Genomic DNA, 20469 nt, shown 5'->3' with positions numbered 1-20469 from the left:
TGAAAATTCTCCATAAGACCCAGTGACAGAAAAGCCTCATAAGAAACTGGGTCTGTCAGCTGTGGCTGTGGCTCAAATAGTAAAGCGAGTTCGAAGGTTGGTGGATGAATCCCTTGCCCCTCCTGTCCTGTGTCAAAGTATCTTTGAGCAAGATGCTGAACCCTGAGTTGCCCCCAGTATGTCCAAAAGAGTATATGTATGTGAATGTTAGGGTATGAGTGACTGTGTTACTCCCTCTCCCTGGCAACAAAGGGGATTGAATCCAAAGCTGGTACAGCTCCACCCTCGCTGGGAGACAGACTGACCTGTACTTTGATTTTTCCCCCTTTTTTGAACACACTGCACCCTCAGCTTTATTTATGTCTGTGACAGTGTTGTTCTGCACCTCTTTGTGCAGGATGGCTCGACACATCGGCACAGTTGGCAACAACTGAGGCAAAACACTTTTTATCGTAATGTCTCTGTGGACCCTGCTGGTGGGACACCTGGTCCTCAGGTGCCTGGAAAGGAGGACCCTTAAAGCCTACATTAGCTTTTTCTCAATTCAGGAGCTGCATCCTTCAGGGGACCCGGCCTTCACAGTCTACGTGGGCCAAGTCCTCCGAAGACTGAGAATGCTGGAAGTGAGTGGCTGTGAAAGGGGACGGTCTAGCCTTCAGATTTGTGTCACCAGCTGTCTCAGTGGAGTTTAATAATTGATTGATTCACTGATTCTCTACCAACTCCAAAAGTAGAAAAGTTGTAACACTATGTAAAATATACATAAAAACAGAATACAGTAATTCATGATTATAATTTCTCATTTTGAATTTGATGGCAGCGTCAGCTCTTCAAAGTTGGGGTGGGGAGAACAAAAAGCTTGAAAAGTAAGTGACATCAAAAGAAATATCTTTTGCCACTGATTATGTTAACTGGCCAGGTCAGTGACATGATTGGGTATAAAACGAGCAGCTAATGCATAATTTATGGTCCCAGAAACACGTCTGTCTACATACATGTTCTAACAGCAAGAGCAAGCTGTTCACCCACTTCAGATGTGCTCCCATGAAATCCTTTAAGATCCTAATTGTACATCGCTGGAACAGATGTAAAACTAAATACAGCAAGAAAAGCATAGACAGCATCTGTCGTGGACATTTTTTCATTACAATTAACAGTCAGTTTCACTCCAGCTCTCTAGGTACTTTCGTATATCTTCCCTCTTCACCGCCCTGGCTGCTTTGTACAGCACAAGCAGCAGTGGCCCACAGACTATTCATACTATTCATACAAATTGTCATATACAGACAGTGTTGGGGAGTAACGGAATACATGTACCGCCGTTACGTATTTAAAATACAAAATATGAGTAACTGTATTCCGTTACAGTTACCGTTTAAAAAGGTGGTATTTAGAATACAGTTACTTTGTTGAAATAAATGGATTACACGGCGGTACTTCCCTGTTTCACATTGTCGCGGGTCAGGACTGTTTGGGTTTTGTTTGACAGCTACGTTCTGTTGTTCCAGGTGGCACCTTACGGTTGCCATGGTTACAGGGTGACGCTCTCTCTCTGCGTGTTTCCTGGGTGAGAGAGGCCTTTTTGTTGTTGTGCTAAGCTAATAGGCAGAATGCTACAGGTATAGCTCTAAAGAATGTAGCATCATGGGCAGTGTAGTCCGTGCTGCAGGGAGAATGGACTGTCATACTCGTTATGTGTCTGTGAGCGAGGGAGGGAGAAAAAGGAAAAGTACGAGCTGTCATCGAGCAAAAACGGGAGCTGGAAGCATGTAAATATAATAATAACCACTGCAGCCAAGAAGAGAGCCTGACGAGCCCAGCTGTAAGTAAACTTTTAAGACTCGACTGTACACCGTGTTCGTGTTTTCCTCCAAAAACAATAAGTTCTGTTGGAGCAGCCTTTCAACGCCTCTCTCTGTCTCTCGCTAGCAAAGCTGACCCAGACAACAAAGTAAAGCTAGTTTTCGCCTGACACAGAACCCACCATATTAGCCAGAGGTCCCTTTACTACGGTTCGGAGCCGCGGACCTTCAGTAACAGTAATAATCACAGTAATAGTACATTCACGTAGTTGTAAACAGCATGATAATATATTAAGTAATCCAAAGTATTCAGAATACGTTACTCTCATTGAGTAACGTAACGGAATACGTTACAGAATACATTTTAAAAGTAACCTTCCCAACACTGTATACAGATAACTATTGAAATTCTTAGACGTGTCCCCCAACTTTACATGAACATATATAAAGTAAACAGGTATATTAAAGAAAACAATAATAATACTAAAATTAAAATGTAATAAAAATACTAAAAGTGTTAAAAATTATAGAGAATTTAAAACAAATAGTTTAGCATTTACAGTTTGTGCAAAACTGCAGTGAGCATTCAAAGTGGCATTGTTTAAAGTGACAGTGTGTCCAGTAACTGTAGTGAGTGTGTTCAACACAGTAAAGCACTGTGTTGTTCGGATACACGGTGGCTGTGATGCTCATGCTCAGATTTAGGTTTTATCAAGTCTGGCAGAGATGAATTTGTATTTAAGATGATGATGCTTAGATTAATTCACTGAACTCCAGCTGTATACTGTCAAGTGTAAAGACAGTATAAACTGTATAGTGTCAGTGTGGGGGATGAAACTGCTGACATCTTGTTAAATTCAGTTGTTTAAGGACACAAAGAGCAGCAGGTCAGCAGATTACAGCATGTGCATAAAGAAAATCTACAGAAGACCACATTAGAAATTACTGGGAGTCGATACTTCTCCCTATGTGGAGCCATTACAGCCAGTTTTAGGGTTTTCCGACCTGCTGAATCCTACTTGGAAATGCAGCTGGAAACCTGTGTGCTTATTGCAGCAAACACAGCAGTCTTCTCTCTGTGTGTTTTACTTTATAAACTGATTTATTGTAAAGAGCAGCACGATTGTTAACAGAGGGAGAATCCGTTACAGTCACAGCTTGTTGTCTTTAACAGTCTCAATATTTTTGTTTGTTGTTTGTGTGGATTTCTCCGAAATTTGTGTTGAGTTATTCACAATCACAGTTTAATAAGCAGTTGTGACCACAGCCAAATTGGCCAGCAGGTGTCACTGTGGAGATGGGTTTCATCTCCACGGGGATAGATGAGATGGAGGCAGGTGATCCGCTGTGGCGCCCCCACAAGAGTGAGTCTCGCTTATTTACACGAGGAGAAGCCTCCAAATGTCTGTACTGACACAACCTAAATCACTATATAGTAAAAGTAAAAAGAAGGCCTAACGAATCACGTCGCTTTTAAATCCTTTAAAATCAAAACATTGTTTTTCAAAGTTCCATTGGTATCACGGAACTGTCGTATTTAAGCCCAGTTTCCGACCGGAGAATAATATTGGGAACACGAAATGGCGACTTTCTTGTTTCGCATAGGACGATTCGGTCCTCTCAAGGTAACAAGAACTGTACTAGCTCTCAGTGTTTTACTGTATCGGTGTCGTGTTTAGTTGTACTAATACAGATACAACACTTGGACTCAGTCACATCAACGCTGGCGTCTGTAGTACACACCAGACGGCAACTGTCGGAACAGGACAGGCCAACCGCAGCACCGACACATGACCCTGAAACTGTCACAGTCACATCGTTTGTTCCTGTTGTTATTGGAAAGAGGCGAACTACTTTAAAAAAGGGGAAATAAATTATCTCTGTGCTCTGTGATAGTTTAAGCCGTTTTTATCACGGTTAGGACTGTTTTTTTTTTTTTCTTAGGGTGGATGGATTGCATAGCATACAGGCACAAAACTGTATTGTTGGTGGCTGATGGCTCGTGTCAGATGATGATGGTCCTCACGTACTTTTCGTCCCTTGGTCCAAAATGTGAACATCGGCATCCTTTATGTGCAGGTGTACAATTGAGTCTTACGCTGTGGTGGCTCTTCCATGTTGTGGGATGGCTGTTTGGTTTCTCCTTTGTAGAGGTCCCAGCATTCTCTGCTGCACTTGATGCACTTATACATGTTTTTAGCTTGTGTTGGCCTTGGGACCGACTTTTAGAACCCTTCCCAGGCGTGTCAGCCCCAACTCACACCTTTCCTCGGTGACTTGATAAAATAGGTGATAAACGAACATAATAAAGCTAAAATGTCTTCACAGTCTGATTTTATGAATAGATTAATGTACTCATCAGGCATAACATTATGATCATTGACATCTGAAGTAAAATTTTGATTTGCTCCCATTAATAGGTGGAATATATTTGGGAGTAAGTGGACATTTTCTCCCCAAGGATCATGTGTTAGAAGCAGGAAAAAACGGGGAAGCGTGAGGATTTGACTGAGTTTGATAAGGGCCAAAGTGGGATGGCTAGACGACGGGGTCAGAGCATCTCCTAGTGTGACGGCAATGTGATGCTTTGGGTAATGTTCTGCTGGGAAAACGTGAGTCTTTGTGGGTATTCTCGGATGGCCGAGGTAATGCATGCTGCCACAGAGCAAAAAGGTTCAGAAATGGTTTATGGTTCACAACAATGATTTTGAGGCGCTCACTTGGCCTCCAAATCCCAAGATCTCAGTTCAGTCGAGCATCTGTGAGATGTGTAGGACAAAAAAGTCAGATCTATGGAGGTCCCAGCTCGCAGCTTACAGGACTTGAAGGATCTAACATGTTGGTGCCAGATTCCACTGCGCACCATCAGGAGTCTGGTGTAGTCCATGCCTCGGCCTGAAGTCAGGGTTGTTTTGGCAGCTGAAGGAGGACCAACACAATGTTAGGAAGATGATTATAATGTTACAGTTAATCAGTCTAAGTAAGAGTGCTCAAAACGAGCAGTGTGTATGTGGTGGAATTAAGGCATGACGGGACCACAGATCCATGTTTTGAGCCATTTTATTTAATATTTGCATCACACCACCACAACCCCCCACACCAACCCCTGAGTCCCCGTGTTTTAACACGGCGGGCGTGATTGCGGATGCCGTGCAGGTGCGTCCGCACGGCACCGCAGACCACGCCCCACCACACACCCCCATCGCCTGATTGAGGCCGGGGAGCAGCGCCGCCTCTCCCGGCTGAAGCGGCTCCTCGGGCGCCGCCTCTCCCGCCGCCTCTCCCGCCGCCTCTCCCGGCTGAAGCGGCTCCTCGGGCGCCGCCTCTCCCGCCGCCTCTCCCGCCGCCTCTCCCGGCTGAAGCGGCTCCTCGGGCGCCGCCTCCGCTGCTGCTTCTGCCGCTGCCGCCGCTGCCGCCTCGAGCATCCCCTCGCGTGGCTCCTCTCCCTCCAGCCGGCGCAGACCCTCGCCTGCCTCGTCCTCTGCCTCCGATTGGAGCGGCTCGTCCACCGCTCCCGGCAGGAGCAGCCCTTCACCCGGCTGTTCCTCCTGCTCCGGCAGGCTCGGACCCCCGCGTGACTTGTCCACCACCTCCGGCTGCCGAGGTGCCCCACACAGCTCCTCCACCGCTTTCCCACCGTCAGTATACCCCGGTGGGGGTGGCGGCATCGAGGTCGCCCAGGCCTGGAGCAGCGCTGCCAGCTCCGCCATCTTTCCCAGGTGGCGTTCGCTCTCCTTCCGCAGCTCTTCCTGTTGGCGACGCACCTCCGCCGCCTGCTCCCGCTGGGTGGCCGCTATTTCGGCCACCATCTGGGCCAGCTCCTCCCTTCCTGGCTCCGGTAAGGACCCGCCGTGCCGCCTCCTGGGTTTCAGCACCAATGTGGTGGAATTAAAGCACGACGGGACCACAGATCCATGGTTTGAGCCATCTTTATTTAATATTTGCATCACACCACCACAACTCCCCACACCAACCCCTGAGTCCCCGTGTTTTAACACGGCGGGCGTGATTGCGGATGCCGTGCAGGTGCGTCCGCACGGCACCGCAGACCACGCCCCACCACAGTGTACAGTTTAGGTCAGAAGTTTATATACGCTCATCACTGGGCATGAATGTCACGTTAATTTGACTTGTTCTTTTTTCCAGGGTGGAATGATTGTACAGCATATATCTTTAATGGCTTTAAAGTTTGAATTTATTTTGGATTTTCCATACACTGTCAAAAATATACATACTGGCTTGAATATATGCAAACACTGACACCTCAACCAGATGCTTTTGGTAGCCACCAGCAAACCTCTGGCATAATTCTGGCTGGTTATATGACCAATCTTTCTGGTACAATTGGTAGAGTTTATTTAAATTGGTTGGATTCCTGGGATGGATCCAACTTTTAAGTGTAGTCCACAAATTTTCAATAAGGTTGAAGTTGGGATCTTTGGGAAGGATATTCAGTAAGGCTACGTTCACACTGCAGGCGAAAGCGCATCAAATCCGATTTTCTTGACCCTCTGCGACCCATATCCGATCATGGTGTGACAGTGTGAACGGCACAAATCCGATATTTTCAAATCCGATCTGGGTCACTTTCGTATGTAGTGCTGAATCCGATACATATCCGATGTTTCAGAAAGCTGCTGTTTGATGGTCAAGTCGCATTAAATCCGTCTTTTACGTCACTGACACAAGACAGACGCCAATTATCAGCGCCGGAGAAGACATCGCGAACGCTTCCTGTCCATCCAGTGAAACTGTTGGGAAGACAACGTTGGAGAAACGTGAACATTTTCTTTGTTCTGTATAATCTGCAGATTCTGACAGAAATCTGCAACTATCCTTTGAAGCAGCGCTCCTCTAAAACAGCAATAAGGATCATTATTAGGTTATTTACATTATTATGTAAATAACAAAATAACTTAAAGCAAAAATTGAGAAACGTGAAGTCTGAAGTCTTTATATTAACGACCATCAGTCAAACAATAGTTTGCTCTGGGTCTAAACAGAGCGTGTTGTGTGTGATGTCTTCTTTTGCGCATGCGGCCGCTTTGAGCGTTCACACTAGAGCGCGTTTGCTGTCACATTTTATTTGTAGTGTGAACGAGCAGACAGAAAAATCGGATTTGATCAAAAAATCGGATTTGAGCATCAAGACCTGCAGTGTGAACGTAGCCTAAGTGTGATGTTAGCCTGCTCTATCCATTCTAAAAACACTTTTGATGTGTGTTAAGGATCATAGTTTATTCAGATTTGCAGCAGGGACACATTTAAACATTGTCCAAGTTTGAGGTGAAGTCGGAGAATTTGGAGGTAGACCAGAGGTTTCTTAATAGGTCAGCACCCTCTCAGACCATGACAATGTAAAACTCACTTCACGGTGGACAGTGTTGATGGTGTTCAGGCAGTTTCCTCTTCGTGGCAGACTTCAACATTGGTCAGATAAATAAATGCTTAGTGGTGGTGGATGCAAAAATGGTGCAGATAGACTTAAAGTGACTATAAAGAAGTTAATGTGTGTCAGGTCTTTTCAGACAGGATTAAGAAAATAGGACGCTGCGAGAACCAGTGAAATGATCACAAAAACGAGCCTGAATGTGTGGTTCTGTACTCTCACTGGACAATGTTTTGTTCTCTTCTGCAGCGTCTCCAGTTGGAGAACTTGGGAATCCTGAAGACTTCTCCAGCTGCTTCGTTCTGCACCAAGACTGAAAAACCAGCAAAACCTGGGAAGAAGACCAAGACTGCAGGCAAGAAAAAGACCTTTGGGTTCTGTTAACTGCTTTACGCTGTGGCTTTTTAAGTTGTGCTGGGTGGTTGCTTTTGTTCATTCATACAATAATGCATATGTGCACGATGAGTAGGGATGGGTATCGTTTAGGTTTTATCCGATACCGGTGCCAAACTGGTACTTTTAAAACGGTGCCGGTGTTTAAACGGTGCTCAAACCGGTGCTTAAAGAATGGAGAACACAAAATTGGTCCAAAAATCTCTCATGTTCAGCTGTTTTTTTGTAAAAAGATAACAATGTTAGCCTTTTCTGCAGCTATGGGGCATATATGATATCCCTCTTGGCTGGAAGCAGTGCTTAATCAATGGAAAAAACAAACTTTGTCCAAAAACCTCTCATGTTTAACTGTTTTCCACTTTTTCTTTGGTCATTTTAGCCTTTTTGGCCAGGGTGAAGGGAGTATCTGCCATCAAACAAGAGTTTGCATCTTTTGCTGTGAAGTACAGCCAGACTTTTGACCGCTTCGCTTTGGGCATTTTTAATCTGTAGCTCTGCTCTAAAAGTACGTACGTACCTGGACCCACCTACTATCCTCGGAAACGTAAAATGATTGGCTAGAATTCAAAGTGTATCACAGCTCAGGAAAATAAAAGCACCGAAATGTGCGCTGCTTTTCGGTCTGGTTACTACCGTTTATGTCAGAACCGGTGCCATCATGGCACCAGATACCGGTACCCATCCCTAACGATGAGTATATGTGTACTTTCAGTTATGATGCCTTTAAAGTGTAACATGCACCTCTTTCCACAGTGAAGCTAATGTGCCATATGATTTTTACATTTTAGAGCATGTGGTACATTTTAATCATTTTAATTGAATTCACTAGAAGTCTGTAAGGGAGAAAGCTGCTGCTGTTTTACTCTGTGACATGTTGTTAGTTTTGTGGTCCTTCTAATAGCCAATTTTCTAAATTTGTACGAAGCTATTCTGAATGATCTTAAACATGTTATTTCTTGATAATCAACATTCCCCGTCTCCTTTTAATACAAAAATGGGAAATAAAACAATCCCTGTCATCGGTTGCCAGCTAAATAGTTTTGTTTTGTCTTTCTTAAACATTGGTACCAGCCCAGATGAGCCGTAGATCCTTGATGATGAAGCTCTTTGGTCAGTCCTTGTAGTGGTGGCCACAGGGGATTATTGTTGTCTTCTGTACGGTGGCCCTGAGAGGCCAAACGGACTGCAACTTCAGAAAACACTTGCAAAAAGAAAAATGCTGCAAAAAGAAAAATGCTGCAAAAAGAAAAACGCTGCAAAAGCACACAAAGCACAACGGAAATAGGAAAAAAGACAACGGAAATGTTTCTGGGGAGACAATAACCAGACAGACCAGTTGCACGAACCAAAACATGTATGTATGGCTGTATCCCAATTTAGGGACTGTTTCCCAATTCAGGGTCTGCAGCCTTAAAGTACGCAACCTTAACGGTCCTCAAGGGCTGCGTACTCAAAGACCGCTGAGGCTGGAAGTGCGAGGCTTGTAGGCTTGTGAAATGGGACGGTCTAGCCTCCGTCGCGCTGCCCAGGTTGCCTAGCAACCATGATACTAACAGCTGGAAACGTTTCATACAGCTTTGTTTGACAGAAATGAAGGAGAACATATTTTGTACATTTGTTTCTACATGAGCTCTGTGTGATTTGATAAATATCTGAGGCTGAGACCACAGGACTGTAAAACATGATTGTTGGGCTTCATTTCTGTACTGAACAGTCATTTAAGATTAGCTAGTAAATAACAATTAGTTAATGTTGTTCATGAGACTAAAGTCATCTCACTTTGGTAATGTAAATATAATATGGCCAATATTATATTAATCATTATTAGTTATTACAGCAGTGAACATGAACTCTGTGTCAAACACTGAGCTTCAGTAAAGATTCAAGTTGCATTTATTTATATTTCCTATCACCTTAAATCTTCACTTAAAGACAAGTATCTGTGACAGTGTATATATAGATGTATTATATATAAGAGACAAATATTGTTCTTTTAATATGTTGGCATTACTAAATTTGGCTAATGCTTATATATGTGTGGAAGAAGCAAATGTACGAGCTGTGATAACTGTGTCTGATAGAATGAAGAGTAGACTGATATATGAAATATTCCTTTATTGGGTGAGAAAATCAGACCATGTCATAACTGCTTTAAGTCATACAGAATAGATATCAGAGCCTTAAACAGGCTGATTCTGCTAAATGGGTCAAACTGGGCAGAAAGTCTACAAACACATAACATCCTTATAGAATATGATGTAACACTATAGATCAACTTACCTCAGAATATATAAAGCATATAAACAATTACAGCGATATGATGCAACAAACACAGCAGCTACTAATCCAAAACACTCAAAGCTTCATAGAACTGAAACAAACATTTATTTTTAGCTCCATTCAGCTGCTGATACATACTTTAGGTTTCTGAACATTAAACTTGTTGCTGCCTTTCACAGTGTGTAACTTGAAGGCCCTGAGTACTTTCTCCCACACTGAAAACACTGGGATGATAAAATTATTTGAACATTACCTAATAAGACTGATTCAGGACAGACAATTAGTTATGTTAAACTTTCCTAGCAGTCCTTCACAAACAGGGAACAGTCTGTCTATTCTCTCCATCTGTCAGCTGCTGCTGGCTCTTCCTCCTCCTCTTCCTCACACACTGCTGAGTTTGTCCTGGTGGATCATCAGGGGTGCAAAGCCTCACAGATGATGTGCAGCAGTGGGTCCCTCAGTCTGTCCTCACTCTGGACACTGGCAGTTGTCACACATGGAAATCAAATGTGTGATAAGCTGCAGGATTCAAACACAAGTGTAACTTATAAACACATGTTCATCCTTTTATTCCACAATCAGAGAGAAAGAAACAGAGAGAGAGTGCAGGACAGACAGGTGACAGTCTCAGGTGTACACACTGCTACAAACAGGAGGATTTAGTGTTTGTGTTATTACGAAACAAGAAGAGTTCCCAGATGGTACAGTGGACACATGTGTGACTCCTGTGATTAAAGCATCTTTCTTTCACTTAACGAGTGAACCGTCAGCTCGTTCAAACACACGTTAAAGTCCGTTTGGCTCGACACCACCAAACAGAGGCAGCAATATAACATAGCTAACATTAACAGTGCAGTGAATCCTGCTTGTGCCGTGATATTCAGGACTGCAAACCGAGCAGCATCACTGACTTTCAGCTTGTTGTGTTTGTGGATATATGACTGACTTTAATTATCCACAAAATCATCACATTCTCTGTAGAATTAAGGTCGACTATCGAACGGCGTATATTTTAAAGTAAAGACTTTAAAACAAAGTAAACGCTGAAAGTACAAACATCGCTAATGTCACATAACTTTGCCGGCATGTGGCCAACAGTAATGTTTTAATGTTCTTGTGACATAATAATGTGTGACATAATATTCAGAACTTACTTTTGAAAGTTTACTCTTTGGCCGCTCCGCTTCCACTTCTTTGAAGTGTCTCCCAGTCCCAGTGCACTTGTTAGCATGTTTTGGTTCGTGCAACTGGTCCGTCCAGTTATTGTTTCCCCAGAAACATTTCCGTTGTGTTGTGTGTGCTTTTGCAGCATTATTCTTTTTGCAGCATTTTTCTTTTTGCAAGTGTTTTCTGAAGTTGCAGTCCGTTTGGCCTCTCAGGGCCACCGTCAATCATATCGATCCCCTCCATGTCTTCCTACATATGTCAGTCTTCTCTGAGGTCTTCCTCTTGGCTCCATATTGATCATCTTTTGTCCGGCATATCCTCGACCCCTCCTGCACGTCAAAGTAGGGCTGCACAATTAATCGTTAGAAAATCGCGATCTCGATTCATACTTATGTGCGATCTCATTTCCAAATGACAACGATTTAAAAAAAAAAAAGATGATGGAGAGCACGTGAAACTGCCCGAGGGGAGGAAACACAACGAGCGCAGAGGAAACGTTTCCTGATGGCGGTGAGAATGACAACCCCACTGAAAAATTACTTCCAAGAAAAGGTTCTCATTCCTCCGTGTGGAAGTTTTTTGGCTTCAAAGAAGACGATGAGAGTCAAAAAAATATCATTTGCAAGCTTTGTTTTGCTATAGTAGCAGCACCACAAGCTAACACTACAAATCTGTATAACCACCTCAAACGTCACCATAAAGTGCAATATGACGAAGCTGTAAAGGCCAAGAAAGTGACAGGAGAAAATCTGTCCCGGTCAACCACCCAAACATTAATAACGGGAACCTTATACAGCGCTTCCCTATACCCGTCGACCTCCCGCAGGCACAAAGAAATTGCGGAGGCTGTTACTTATCACCTGACCAAAGATATGGCTCCATCAACACTGTGCAAAACGAGGGATTTAGGAGAATGATCAACACCCTGGACAAACGCTACACAGTGCCGTCCCACAACTATTTAAAAATGTTGCACTACCTGCTCTATACACGCAGTGTCGAGCAACGAGACGGAATTACAAGCAGTACAACATTTTGCGGCAACGACAAAATGTGAGCCATTTATTGTTTTTATGTTCAGTCTCAACTGTTACGAAGTTGATGTGCAGTTAATAAGTGCAAGAAATATTTATACTGGAAAAGGAAATCGTGAGAGAATCGTGATTCTCATTTTATGCAAAATCGTGCAGCCCTACATCAAAGCCATCTCAACTTTGGAGACAAAGTGAGAGAAGCAATCTGCTCAACCTGACGTACTGATTTCTAATTCTGTCACTCCTCAGGACTTGAAATCTTACGATCTTCAGCTTCAGCTGTACCTTGTGACTCTATGTTACTGCCATCATCTCCAACCCATACCGTCTCGTAAACCTTCCCTTCGGCTCTTGTTGTGATGCTTCTGTGATGTATCACCTTTGGCGCTCTTTTTCACCCACTCCACCGGGCCTGCACTCACCTGCTGTAAAGCAGGTCATCTACTAATCTGAGGGTTGTTGGTTCAATCCCTGGTCTGCATGCCAAATATCCTCGGGAAAGCTACGAACACAAAGTTGCTCTCTGATGCATCGGAGTATGAATGTGAATAGAAAACACTTACATAGAAAAAGCATTTGCTTGTGTGAATGAGGAAAGTTGTGCAACACGCTCTATAAGAACCAGTGCCTTTACCATTCAGCTCTCTTGGGCATTATCTGTTGTTTGGATAGTTACAGTTGACTGTTCTGTCTGTAAAGAGTCAACAGGGATTCCTCGTTGACCTCATCAGCCAACCTGTCCATCACCACTGCAAACAAAAAGGTCCTCAGAGCTGCTCCCATGTAATCCCACCCCAACCTTGAACCCGTCTGTCAGTCCTACTGCACACCTCACCTTTCCACAGGCGAAAGGTGAGGTGTGCAGGTGAGGTGTAGAGATGCAGACTTTCGGTCGTCCCTCTTCTCTTCAGTGTTCACGCCTGTTTTAATGTTCTGCAGCTTGAAGCCCTAAAAATCCAGTATTTGTTTACAGCATGTACCTGCTTGGAGATTCTCTTAATTCTGATTCTTTTGGTGATACCATAATTTTATGTTATACTGAAATTGTTCCACAGTTTGCAGAGGCAGTTTATAGAAGTTGGTGATCATCTGTTCATCTTTACTTCTTTAGAAATTCGACCTCATTAAGATGCTCTCTTCAATCATGTCACTGACCTGTTGCCTGTTAAACTAATCAGTTACAAAATGTTTTCCCTGCTATTTCTTTTTTTTAGTAACACTTTTCAAAAAAGCTTATATTTTTCATAAAATTGTAAGATGTGTCAAAAAACATATCAAATGTTTAAACGATGTTCTGTTACGTATAAAATAGGTTTGTGAGGTAACAGCTCCAGATTCTGGGATTGGGGAAGTACATTTGATTCTAAGTGGGATTTAAAAGTATCTAAGAGGAGTTGTGAATGCACACCGACAAATCAAATTGAATATATTTTATTATTTAACTGTTCATGTTATATTTACCATTTTCTTCAGCAACAGAGGCTCCAGATGAGAGAGCAAACCTGTTAGCCTACAAGACAGCAGTTGCCTTCCCAGTTAGGCTTTCAGGGTCTGGATGTTTTCCAGCACAGTCTGTGGATGGAACGGGACCAGCGGTTGTCTCCACTGCAGAAAGCATTGTAGCTGCACAAGCCATCACTCCTGTTACTGCTGCCAGTGAGCAAGTAGCTGCTGAACCAACAGCCGACTCCGATTCAGACTCTACCGACTCCGAGTCGGACTCTACTGACTCCGAGTCGGACTCTGACTCTGAGGATGAGAAGAAGAAAGAAACCAAAGGCTTTGCACCAGAGGCAGAACCCCAGAGGATCATAGTCACAGAAGTAAAGGCAGGCACTAACGAAGCTCAGGATGAATATGGGGCTCCTATCACACCTGGTGTAGAAACACCAGCACCCTTAGGAGCAGCTCAAGCTACAGTGACTGTACCCAGTGTTGGTTTTGAGAAGCTGGTGAAGTCCGGCCCTGAAATCATCACTCGAGAGGTGACTGGGTCTGACGTTTCAGCCAAAACTGCTGCAGGAGTGACAAAAGATGCTGCATTTCCTGTTGATGCTCAAATAGAAGTTCCGGGCGAAGCCGTTGGTGAGGCTCTAAAAGACCCAAGGTCTTCCTCTGCTGAAGCTGCTCCTGTGGCTGGAGGCGAAGCTGCTGAAGCTGGAGCAGAAGACGCCCGTCCTGCTGAAGCTGCTGCTGAAGCTGGAGCAGAAGACGCCCGTCCTGCTGAAGCAGCTGCTGAAGTTGCTGCTGAAGCTGCTGCTGAAGCTGGAGCAGAAGACGCCCATCCTCCTGAAGCAGCTGCTGAAGCTGCTGCTGAAGCTGGAGCAGAAGACGCCCATCCTGCTGAAGCTGCTGCTGCGGCTGAAGCTTCAGTCTGTGCAGGGAGCACCGAGGAGCAGATGGACCTTGCTCCTATTGTAACTGAAACTGCAGGAGAGGAACTGCAGACAGAGGCCACAGCTGAACACTCTAAGGGTACACACTACACTACCCTGACCCTCAAATCTTTACCTCCCTCTCTTTTTATTTATGTCTCTTCTAGAAATGACCATTGTTTTTCTGCCTGTGCCTCCAAACACAGTCTGAGTGCTGTTGCTCTGTTAACCAGGCGGCAGCTTCCCTCACATGTAACAGTTCATGTTGTATTTTAAAAGTATCGTCCGTGTTTTCTATTTAATGGCCTCCTTTAAGCGTCTCTAGGTGTTGGTTTTATTATCAGAATGCTACTATGTTTAGCACCGTTTGTCCAAGACAAATTTCCCATGTGGGACAATAATGTTTATTCTTATCTTCTTAACTTGGATGTAAACTTAGATGTAACTAAAGCAAACTAAAACTATCTCTGATCCTAACATAAATAAGGGAGATGCAGTAGTTTAAACTTGTCTGTAATATTAGAGAATACTTTGGGATATGCAGCTTGTTTTTCGCTGACAAACCCCAAAACACTGGCAACATTGATGTTCAGGTTAAAGACAAACGTCAGAGGTTTGTTGTTCCTGACATTAGAATATGCCAACTTTACACTGGTGTTGATTGTTTTAAGTTCCCTGAAAGTTCTGCTCATCCACATAAGAGAACTGAAAAAGTAAACGGGATGAAAACCTCTATGGAGGTCATCTTTGCAGATTGAACTGCTTGCCAATTTAGTGCAGGTAAACAATAACAGGACTAGAAAGAGTAGACTGAAATCATCTCAGGAACATACTGTAGGCACATGAAAACTGGCACAATATCATGTTTGTGACAGAAACAAGCTTCATTGAGTTTTCTTTGTTCTTTCTGGGATCGATTATATTGGAGTGCATGATGCCAGATGGTGTTTTCTGCAGCTCCTGACCCCTCCCACACCCTCTAGTCACAGAATGGCTAAAATGCTTATTTCCTGCTAATAACATTGAAGGATCATATTAGGGCTGCCACAAACGATTATTTTGATAGTCGACTAGTCACCGATTATTTTTGCGATTAGTCAACTAATCAGATCATCATCCATTGGACGTAAAACGTACAGCTTATTGCACCATCAGCATCTGCTCTTATATAACTATCATTAGCTTACAGCTTTAAGTGTTTAAGGTCTGTGCTAACTAAAAATAAAGACAAGATGATAGTTTATTAAATTTTAATGAAATCTGCAGATTGTTTTGGTGAAGTTTAATAAACTCTTTGCTATCTAAAATATAACAGGACACCAGAGTAAATTCTCGAGCATCTCACATTTCTGATAATCAGCTGTCTGCTTGACGTTTATTCAGCTGTGTAAAAACTATAACTTTAATCTCAGCCAAACCGATTTACTCAGGAACAAATAAAATACTAAAAAAAACAAACAATAACATTTTTAAGTTATCTAAGTGACTTATATATCATGTTTAACCTGAGTAGCGAAAGACGGCGGTGGGTTTGAAAACGATTTGCCGGGAGTCCGGTGTTCTCACGGCTCTAGTGAGCCTAGCCCCCGGCTAGCTATCAAGCTAGTGGGTAACAGACGTCTCCGAAAACGTCGGAGCGCTTTTGAAAATATGTGGTGTCTTGATAAACTGAGCAGATATTTGAGGTTTACACAGCTACATTCTCGCCTGAAAATATGTTAAACGTTTATTTTGTGACCCAGAAAGAATAATAAGAGTAATATTAAAACTAACTAGCTGCCGCCATTGTTGGAAACTGAGGCCCTTTCTCAATTCTCAAGTACGCAAGTACGTACTCGCCGAGAACACGAGCACGGACTCGCGATTTGTACAATTGGAACACCAGCGTACTTGATGATGTCACAGGTCCGGAGTTTTTACTGCCCTCCTTAATGTAACTGTGAGTAATATGTTATGAAGCTTAACTTTAATCACAGCCAAACCGGTTTACTCAGGAACAAATAAAACACTGAAATAAACCAAACATTAACATTTAGAAGTGATCTAAGTGACTTATATATCATGTTTAACCTCAGTAGTGAAATCTCTATTAATAAAAATAGTGTACATGTACATACGTGTACATACCTTAATAAAAACAAGCAGGTGAGATGTTAGAACGCTTTTATTTTTATTTTTATTTTAGTGGACACTCAATACAATAGACAACTACTGGGGTTTGGGGTTTGTTTAACCTGAGTAGTGAAAAGACCGCGGGGGGGTTGAAAACGATGTGCCGGGAGTCCGCTGTTCTCGCCGGCTGTAATAATCCTCGACCTCGCTGTCTGCTATGGAGCTGGCGGGTCACAGACGTCTCCGAAAACGTCGGAGCTCGTTTGGAAATATATGATATCTTGATAAATCGAGCAGATATTTGAAGTTTACACAACTACATTCTCGCTTGAAAAGAACTTAAAAGTTTATTTTGTGACCCAGAAAGAGTAATATTTAAAAGTTTTTAGCCCCGCTCGTCCGCCATTGCCGCGTTTGAGTTTTGGACGAAATGCATTCTGGGATATTTAGCTGTACCAAGTCCACACAAGTCACCACCGATGCATGCTCGATAAAACGGGCGGAGCGAGAACACATCCGGGACTTTTTTCGCGTTCTCGGCTTGATGCGTACTTTGAATTGGAACAGTACTTGGTCTCCGACTGATGACGTATCACGAGTACACGAGGAACGCAAGTACGCACAAGTACGCATATTGAGAAAGGCCCTGAGCTGGGCCGCGCTATGAATTCTGGGACACAGCTTTCTCTTCTTCTTCTTCGGGGATTAACGGCAGCTGCATCCTTGTACATGCAGTGCTGCCATCTTCTGTTTCAGTCCGTTATTACACTCTTAAATCCTACTACTTATTCCTGCGTCTTTTGGGATCTTACAAAGCTTCAAACGACGCGTCGACTGATTTTGATAGTCGATGTAATCGTGACTAGTCGACTAATCGTGGCAGCCCTAGATCAAATGGCTAGTGGACATATAGGGAACAAAGGTTGAGCTGATTTCAGTTGTGCTACAGTGGTTACTGTACTCTACTGTGGAACACTTGTTTTTTCTTTTTTTAATATACACTGCCGGTCAAAAGTTTTAGAGCACCACAGTTCTTCCAGTTGTTTGTTCAAGTCATTCAGGTCCAATGAACAGCTTGAAAATGTACAAAGGTAAGTGGTGAACTGCCAGAGGTTTACAAAAAAAAAAGTTACCCAAAACTGTAAAAATAATGTACATATCAGAATTATACACAAAGGCCTTTTTCAGGGAACACAACATAGGTTAACAATTTAAAGCTGTTCTGCAGCAAAGGAGGTTGATCAACCCTTGAAAGCTGCTGCTACTAATTCCTACAGGTGTTCCGACCTTTCTGGATTACTTCCCCCTCTGCCTGCATAAAAGCAGTGTTGGAACACTCTGTGGTACCATACCCTCGTGAGCATCAGTTGAACCGTATTGTACTGCTGAAAGTAGAGTGTTGCTACAAAAATAGCGAGAAACAGGCAGTTAAAAATGGAAGAGAGATGGACCATCATAACACTTAAAATTTCTCTACAGAGAAACTGCAAAGAAAGTCCAGGTGTCAGTGAGTTGTTTCTTTCACCATCCAAAGGCTCAGAATCAAACTGTGACAGGAAGAGGTCTGCAGACCCAAAGACACAACTGAATCCGAGGACAAGTTTCTGAGAGTTAACAGCTTGTGTGATGGCGGCTCACGGGACAACAGCTTAATAGTAGTCGTAGTAAGCCCCAAACCCCATCGAGCTGGTTTGGGATGAACCGGAGAGACGAGTGGAAGCAAAGCAACCTACAGGTGCGACATTTATGGGAACTTCTGCAACAGATATTGGAAGAACTTTGTGAAGAATATTTGATTTCTATTGTAGAGAGAATGCCACGCGTGTGTGCTGCTGTTATATCTGCCAAAGGTGGCTACTTTGAGTCAAAAGTTTAGAATACATTTTACTCTGTAAATTGATTCTATGATTTGTTTTTTAACTCAAATTGCTCATTTGTACCATTCTTTCATTTCAGACTGCAATGAGACATTGAACTGCATAATTTCCAATGAAAATTGGGATGTTCTGAAACTGTTGACCGGTAGTGTATATCACGAGGTGGAATCTTTTAACTGTTCCTGTTAATCATGATAGAATCATTTTAAATTGGAATAAGTAGTTCTTCTCTAGTTGTGCTTTCTACTGTACACGCTGTGGGTCGATGCTTGTAGAGCTTTTGGGCTCTTTTCATCCATACTCTGTGTTATGCTACTGTTGGAGGATTTACTTGACTTGTATACTCAAACTAAAGTTAATTGTTGTGGAGGATCAAGGGGAAAGGTGTATGTGATTAAAGGTTTGTCATCAGATGAAATTACTTCTTGCATACTGCTACACTAAACCTGCTTGTGCAGTCTTCCCTTTGACTTTGTGACCAACTGAACTCTTTCACAGTTTGATTGTTCTTGTCCTAGGACTGCTAACAGTGTCTGTTTTCCCTCACAGAGTAGTTGACTGCTATTTTCTCATGTTAACGTCTGTTCACATGGGCTCGTTTGCACCCTTATCTTTGTGTGTATGGAATGTGAGTTACAGGTGCCCGAGGTAATGTTGAGGTTACAGATCATTGTCCCAGGTGCTTCAGTGGCTCATTATTGTAGTGTAGATGAATATACTGCTCTTCCCTAACAGCAGCTGGACGAGGAGAAGCTGGGAGTGGCTGGAGTTGGTGGGAGTACTCCAGGAATCAGGATTGCAGGCCCTTTTTTAAAAAACTGAGTCCCAAAAAAGAAGAAGAGTGCAAATCCTACATCGAGGCTGTTGCTGCAGTATCTTCACGGGGTTTCAGATGATCCAACTACACAGATGTTAGATGTGTTTGAAGTTGGAAGTGTCCCACACATCCCAAGACTGTATTCCTGCTTCCTGAAGTAACCTTCCTTCCCCACTCCTCACCTTGGTCATTAATTGCACCACTTGTTTATTTCACTTTTTGAAATCTTAGCTTTTGGTTTATCTGGAATCGTATTTGTTAAGTGTAGGTGGAAAAAAGTTTTTAATGTGTTTTTATTAAAAAAAACAACTTTACTGTGACAGCATGCTGGCAGATTTACAGGAAATCCCTCTCTCTTGTGTCTCTGTTTAAGAGTAACATAGCGCTGTGCGGGTGTCCATTTCCTTTCTTACCTCTGCAGTATCACTCTTCCTCTATGATGGGCTGTTTTACTCTCTGGAAACATGTTTATCTTGACATCCTTTTTCCAGTCACAAACATGATCCTTGATGCTCCTTATGCTAGTGTCTCCATACTCCATTGGGGGTTGCTGCCACTGTAAAATGTGGCCACAAACCTCCTTGTGTTAGCATGAGTAATGTGGAAATGTGCAGTCCCCTCAAAAAACTCATACAAAACTGCATCTTTGTTCTCCTTTTTAGAAATGATCAAATGTGGTGTGACGAAGCCCTTCAAGCAGCAGTTACTACTTTAAAATCAGTAACAGGAACACAGGACTAAACCTAGTACTGCATTAACTGACCTGGTTTTATTTCTGTTCCCATACAAGACATTTTGTAAAGCTCACCCTTCTACCAGTTTTCTTACATCTTTCTTTCCCTCCCCCTCCTTACTGCAGAAGCTGCGGCCGTGCCTTCAGAGCCAGAAGAACTGTTTGATAACAGCACTTACAAAAACTACGAGCACCACAGCTACAACCCCTACACATTTGCAGACCTGGATATGCAGATGGCCAAGTTTCGTCTCCCTCAGCCCTCCTCTGGCAAGCCTTCACCCAGGCACTAAAAAGAGCTGATATGACCATAAGTTATGGCTTAAAGATGACAGTGATAGCAGTGTCTCTTTTTTCATTGTCCCCCTACTTCTGTTGTTTTTAAAGTAAATCATTAAAGTCCACACATAAGAATTGAGGTCTGTTTTTTGCCTGACTTGGTTGTTTTGTCTTGTATAAAGCAATTGGTGTATAAAGAAATGGGAAAGAT

General features: G+C 43.0%; 1 protein-coding gene across 7 annotated transcripts; it reads left to right on the top strand.

Annotated features, from left to right (window-relative positions):
- The first annotated feature begins 3080 nt into the window (after positions 1–3080).
- Positions 3081–20393, top strand: LOC146499919 (uncharacterized). 7 transcript variants are annotated; one of them, XM_085135170.1, is made up of 5 exons: positions 3216–3427; positions 7441–7546; positions 13539–14282; positions 14319–14540; positions 20106–20393. In XM_085135170.1, exons 1-5 carry the CDS (start codon positions 3383–3385, stop codon positions 20270–20272), a joined length of 1284 nt encoding a protein of 427 aa, XP_084991296.1. In that variant the 5' UTR covers positions 3216–3382; the 3' UTR covers positions 20273–20393. The 7 variants fall into 7 exon arrangements, with proteins under 7 accessions (XP_084991294.1, XP_084991292.1, XP_084991296.1 ...); XM_085135172.1 differs by having other exon boundaries at positions 3217–3427; positions 14373–14540; XM_085135171.1 differs by having other exon boundaries at positions 3217–3427; positions 14361–14540.
- The last annotated feature ends 76 nt before the right edge of the window (positions 20394–20469 follow it).

Source organism: Neolamprologus multifasciatus, chromosome 16 (genome assembly GCF_963576455.1).
Source record: "Neolamprologus multifasciatus chromosome 16, fNeoMul1.2, whole genome shotgun sequence".
Lineage (NCBI taxonomy): Eukaryota > Metazoa > Chordata > Actinopteri > Cichliformes > Cichlidae > Neolamprologus > Neolamprologus multifasciatus.
Note: the sequence above shows the minus strand (reverse complement) of the source record. Positions and strands in the feature narration are given on the sequence as shown.

Excerpts from the sequence above, each read along its gene's own strand:
- LOC146499919 (XM_085135166.1), top strand. The coding sequence starts at position 3,383 with ATGGCGACTTTCTTGTTTCGCATAGGACGATTCGGTCCTCTCAAG. Across the intron at positions 3,428-7,440 it reads GACGATTCGGTCCTCTCAAG|CGTCTCCAGTTGGAGAACTT; the intron begins GTAACAAGAACT and ends TCTCTTCTGCAG. Across the intron at positions 7,547-13,538 it reads GAAGAAGACCAAGACTGCAG|CAACAGAGGCTCCAGATGAG; the intron begins GCAAGAAAAAGA and ends CATTTTCTTCAG.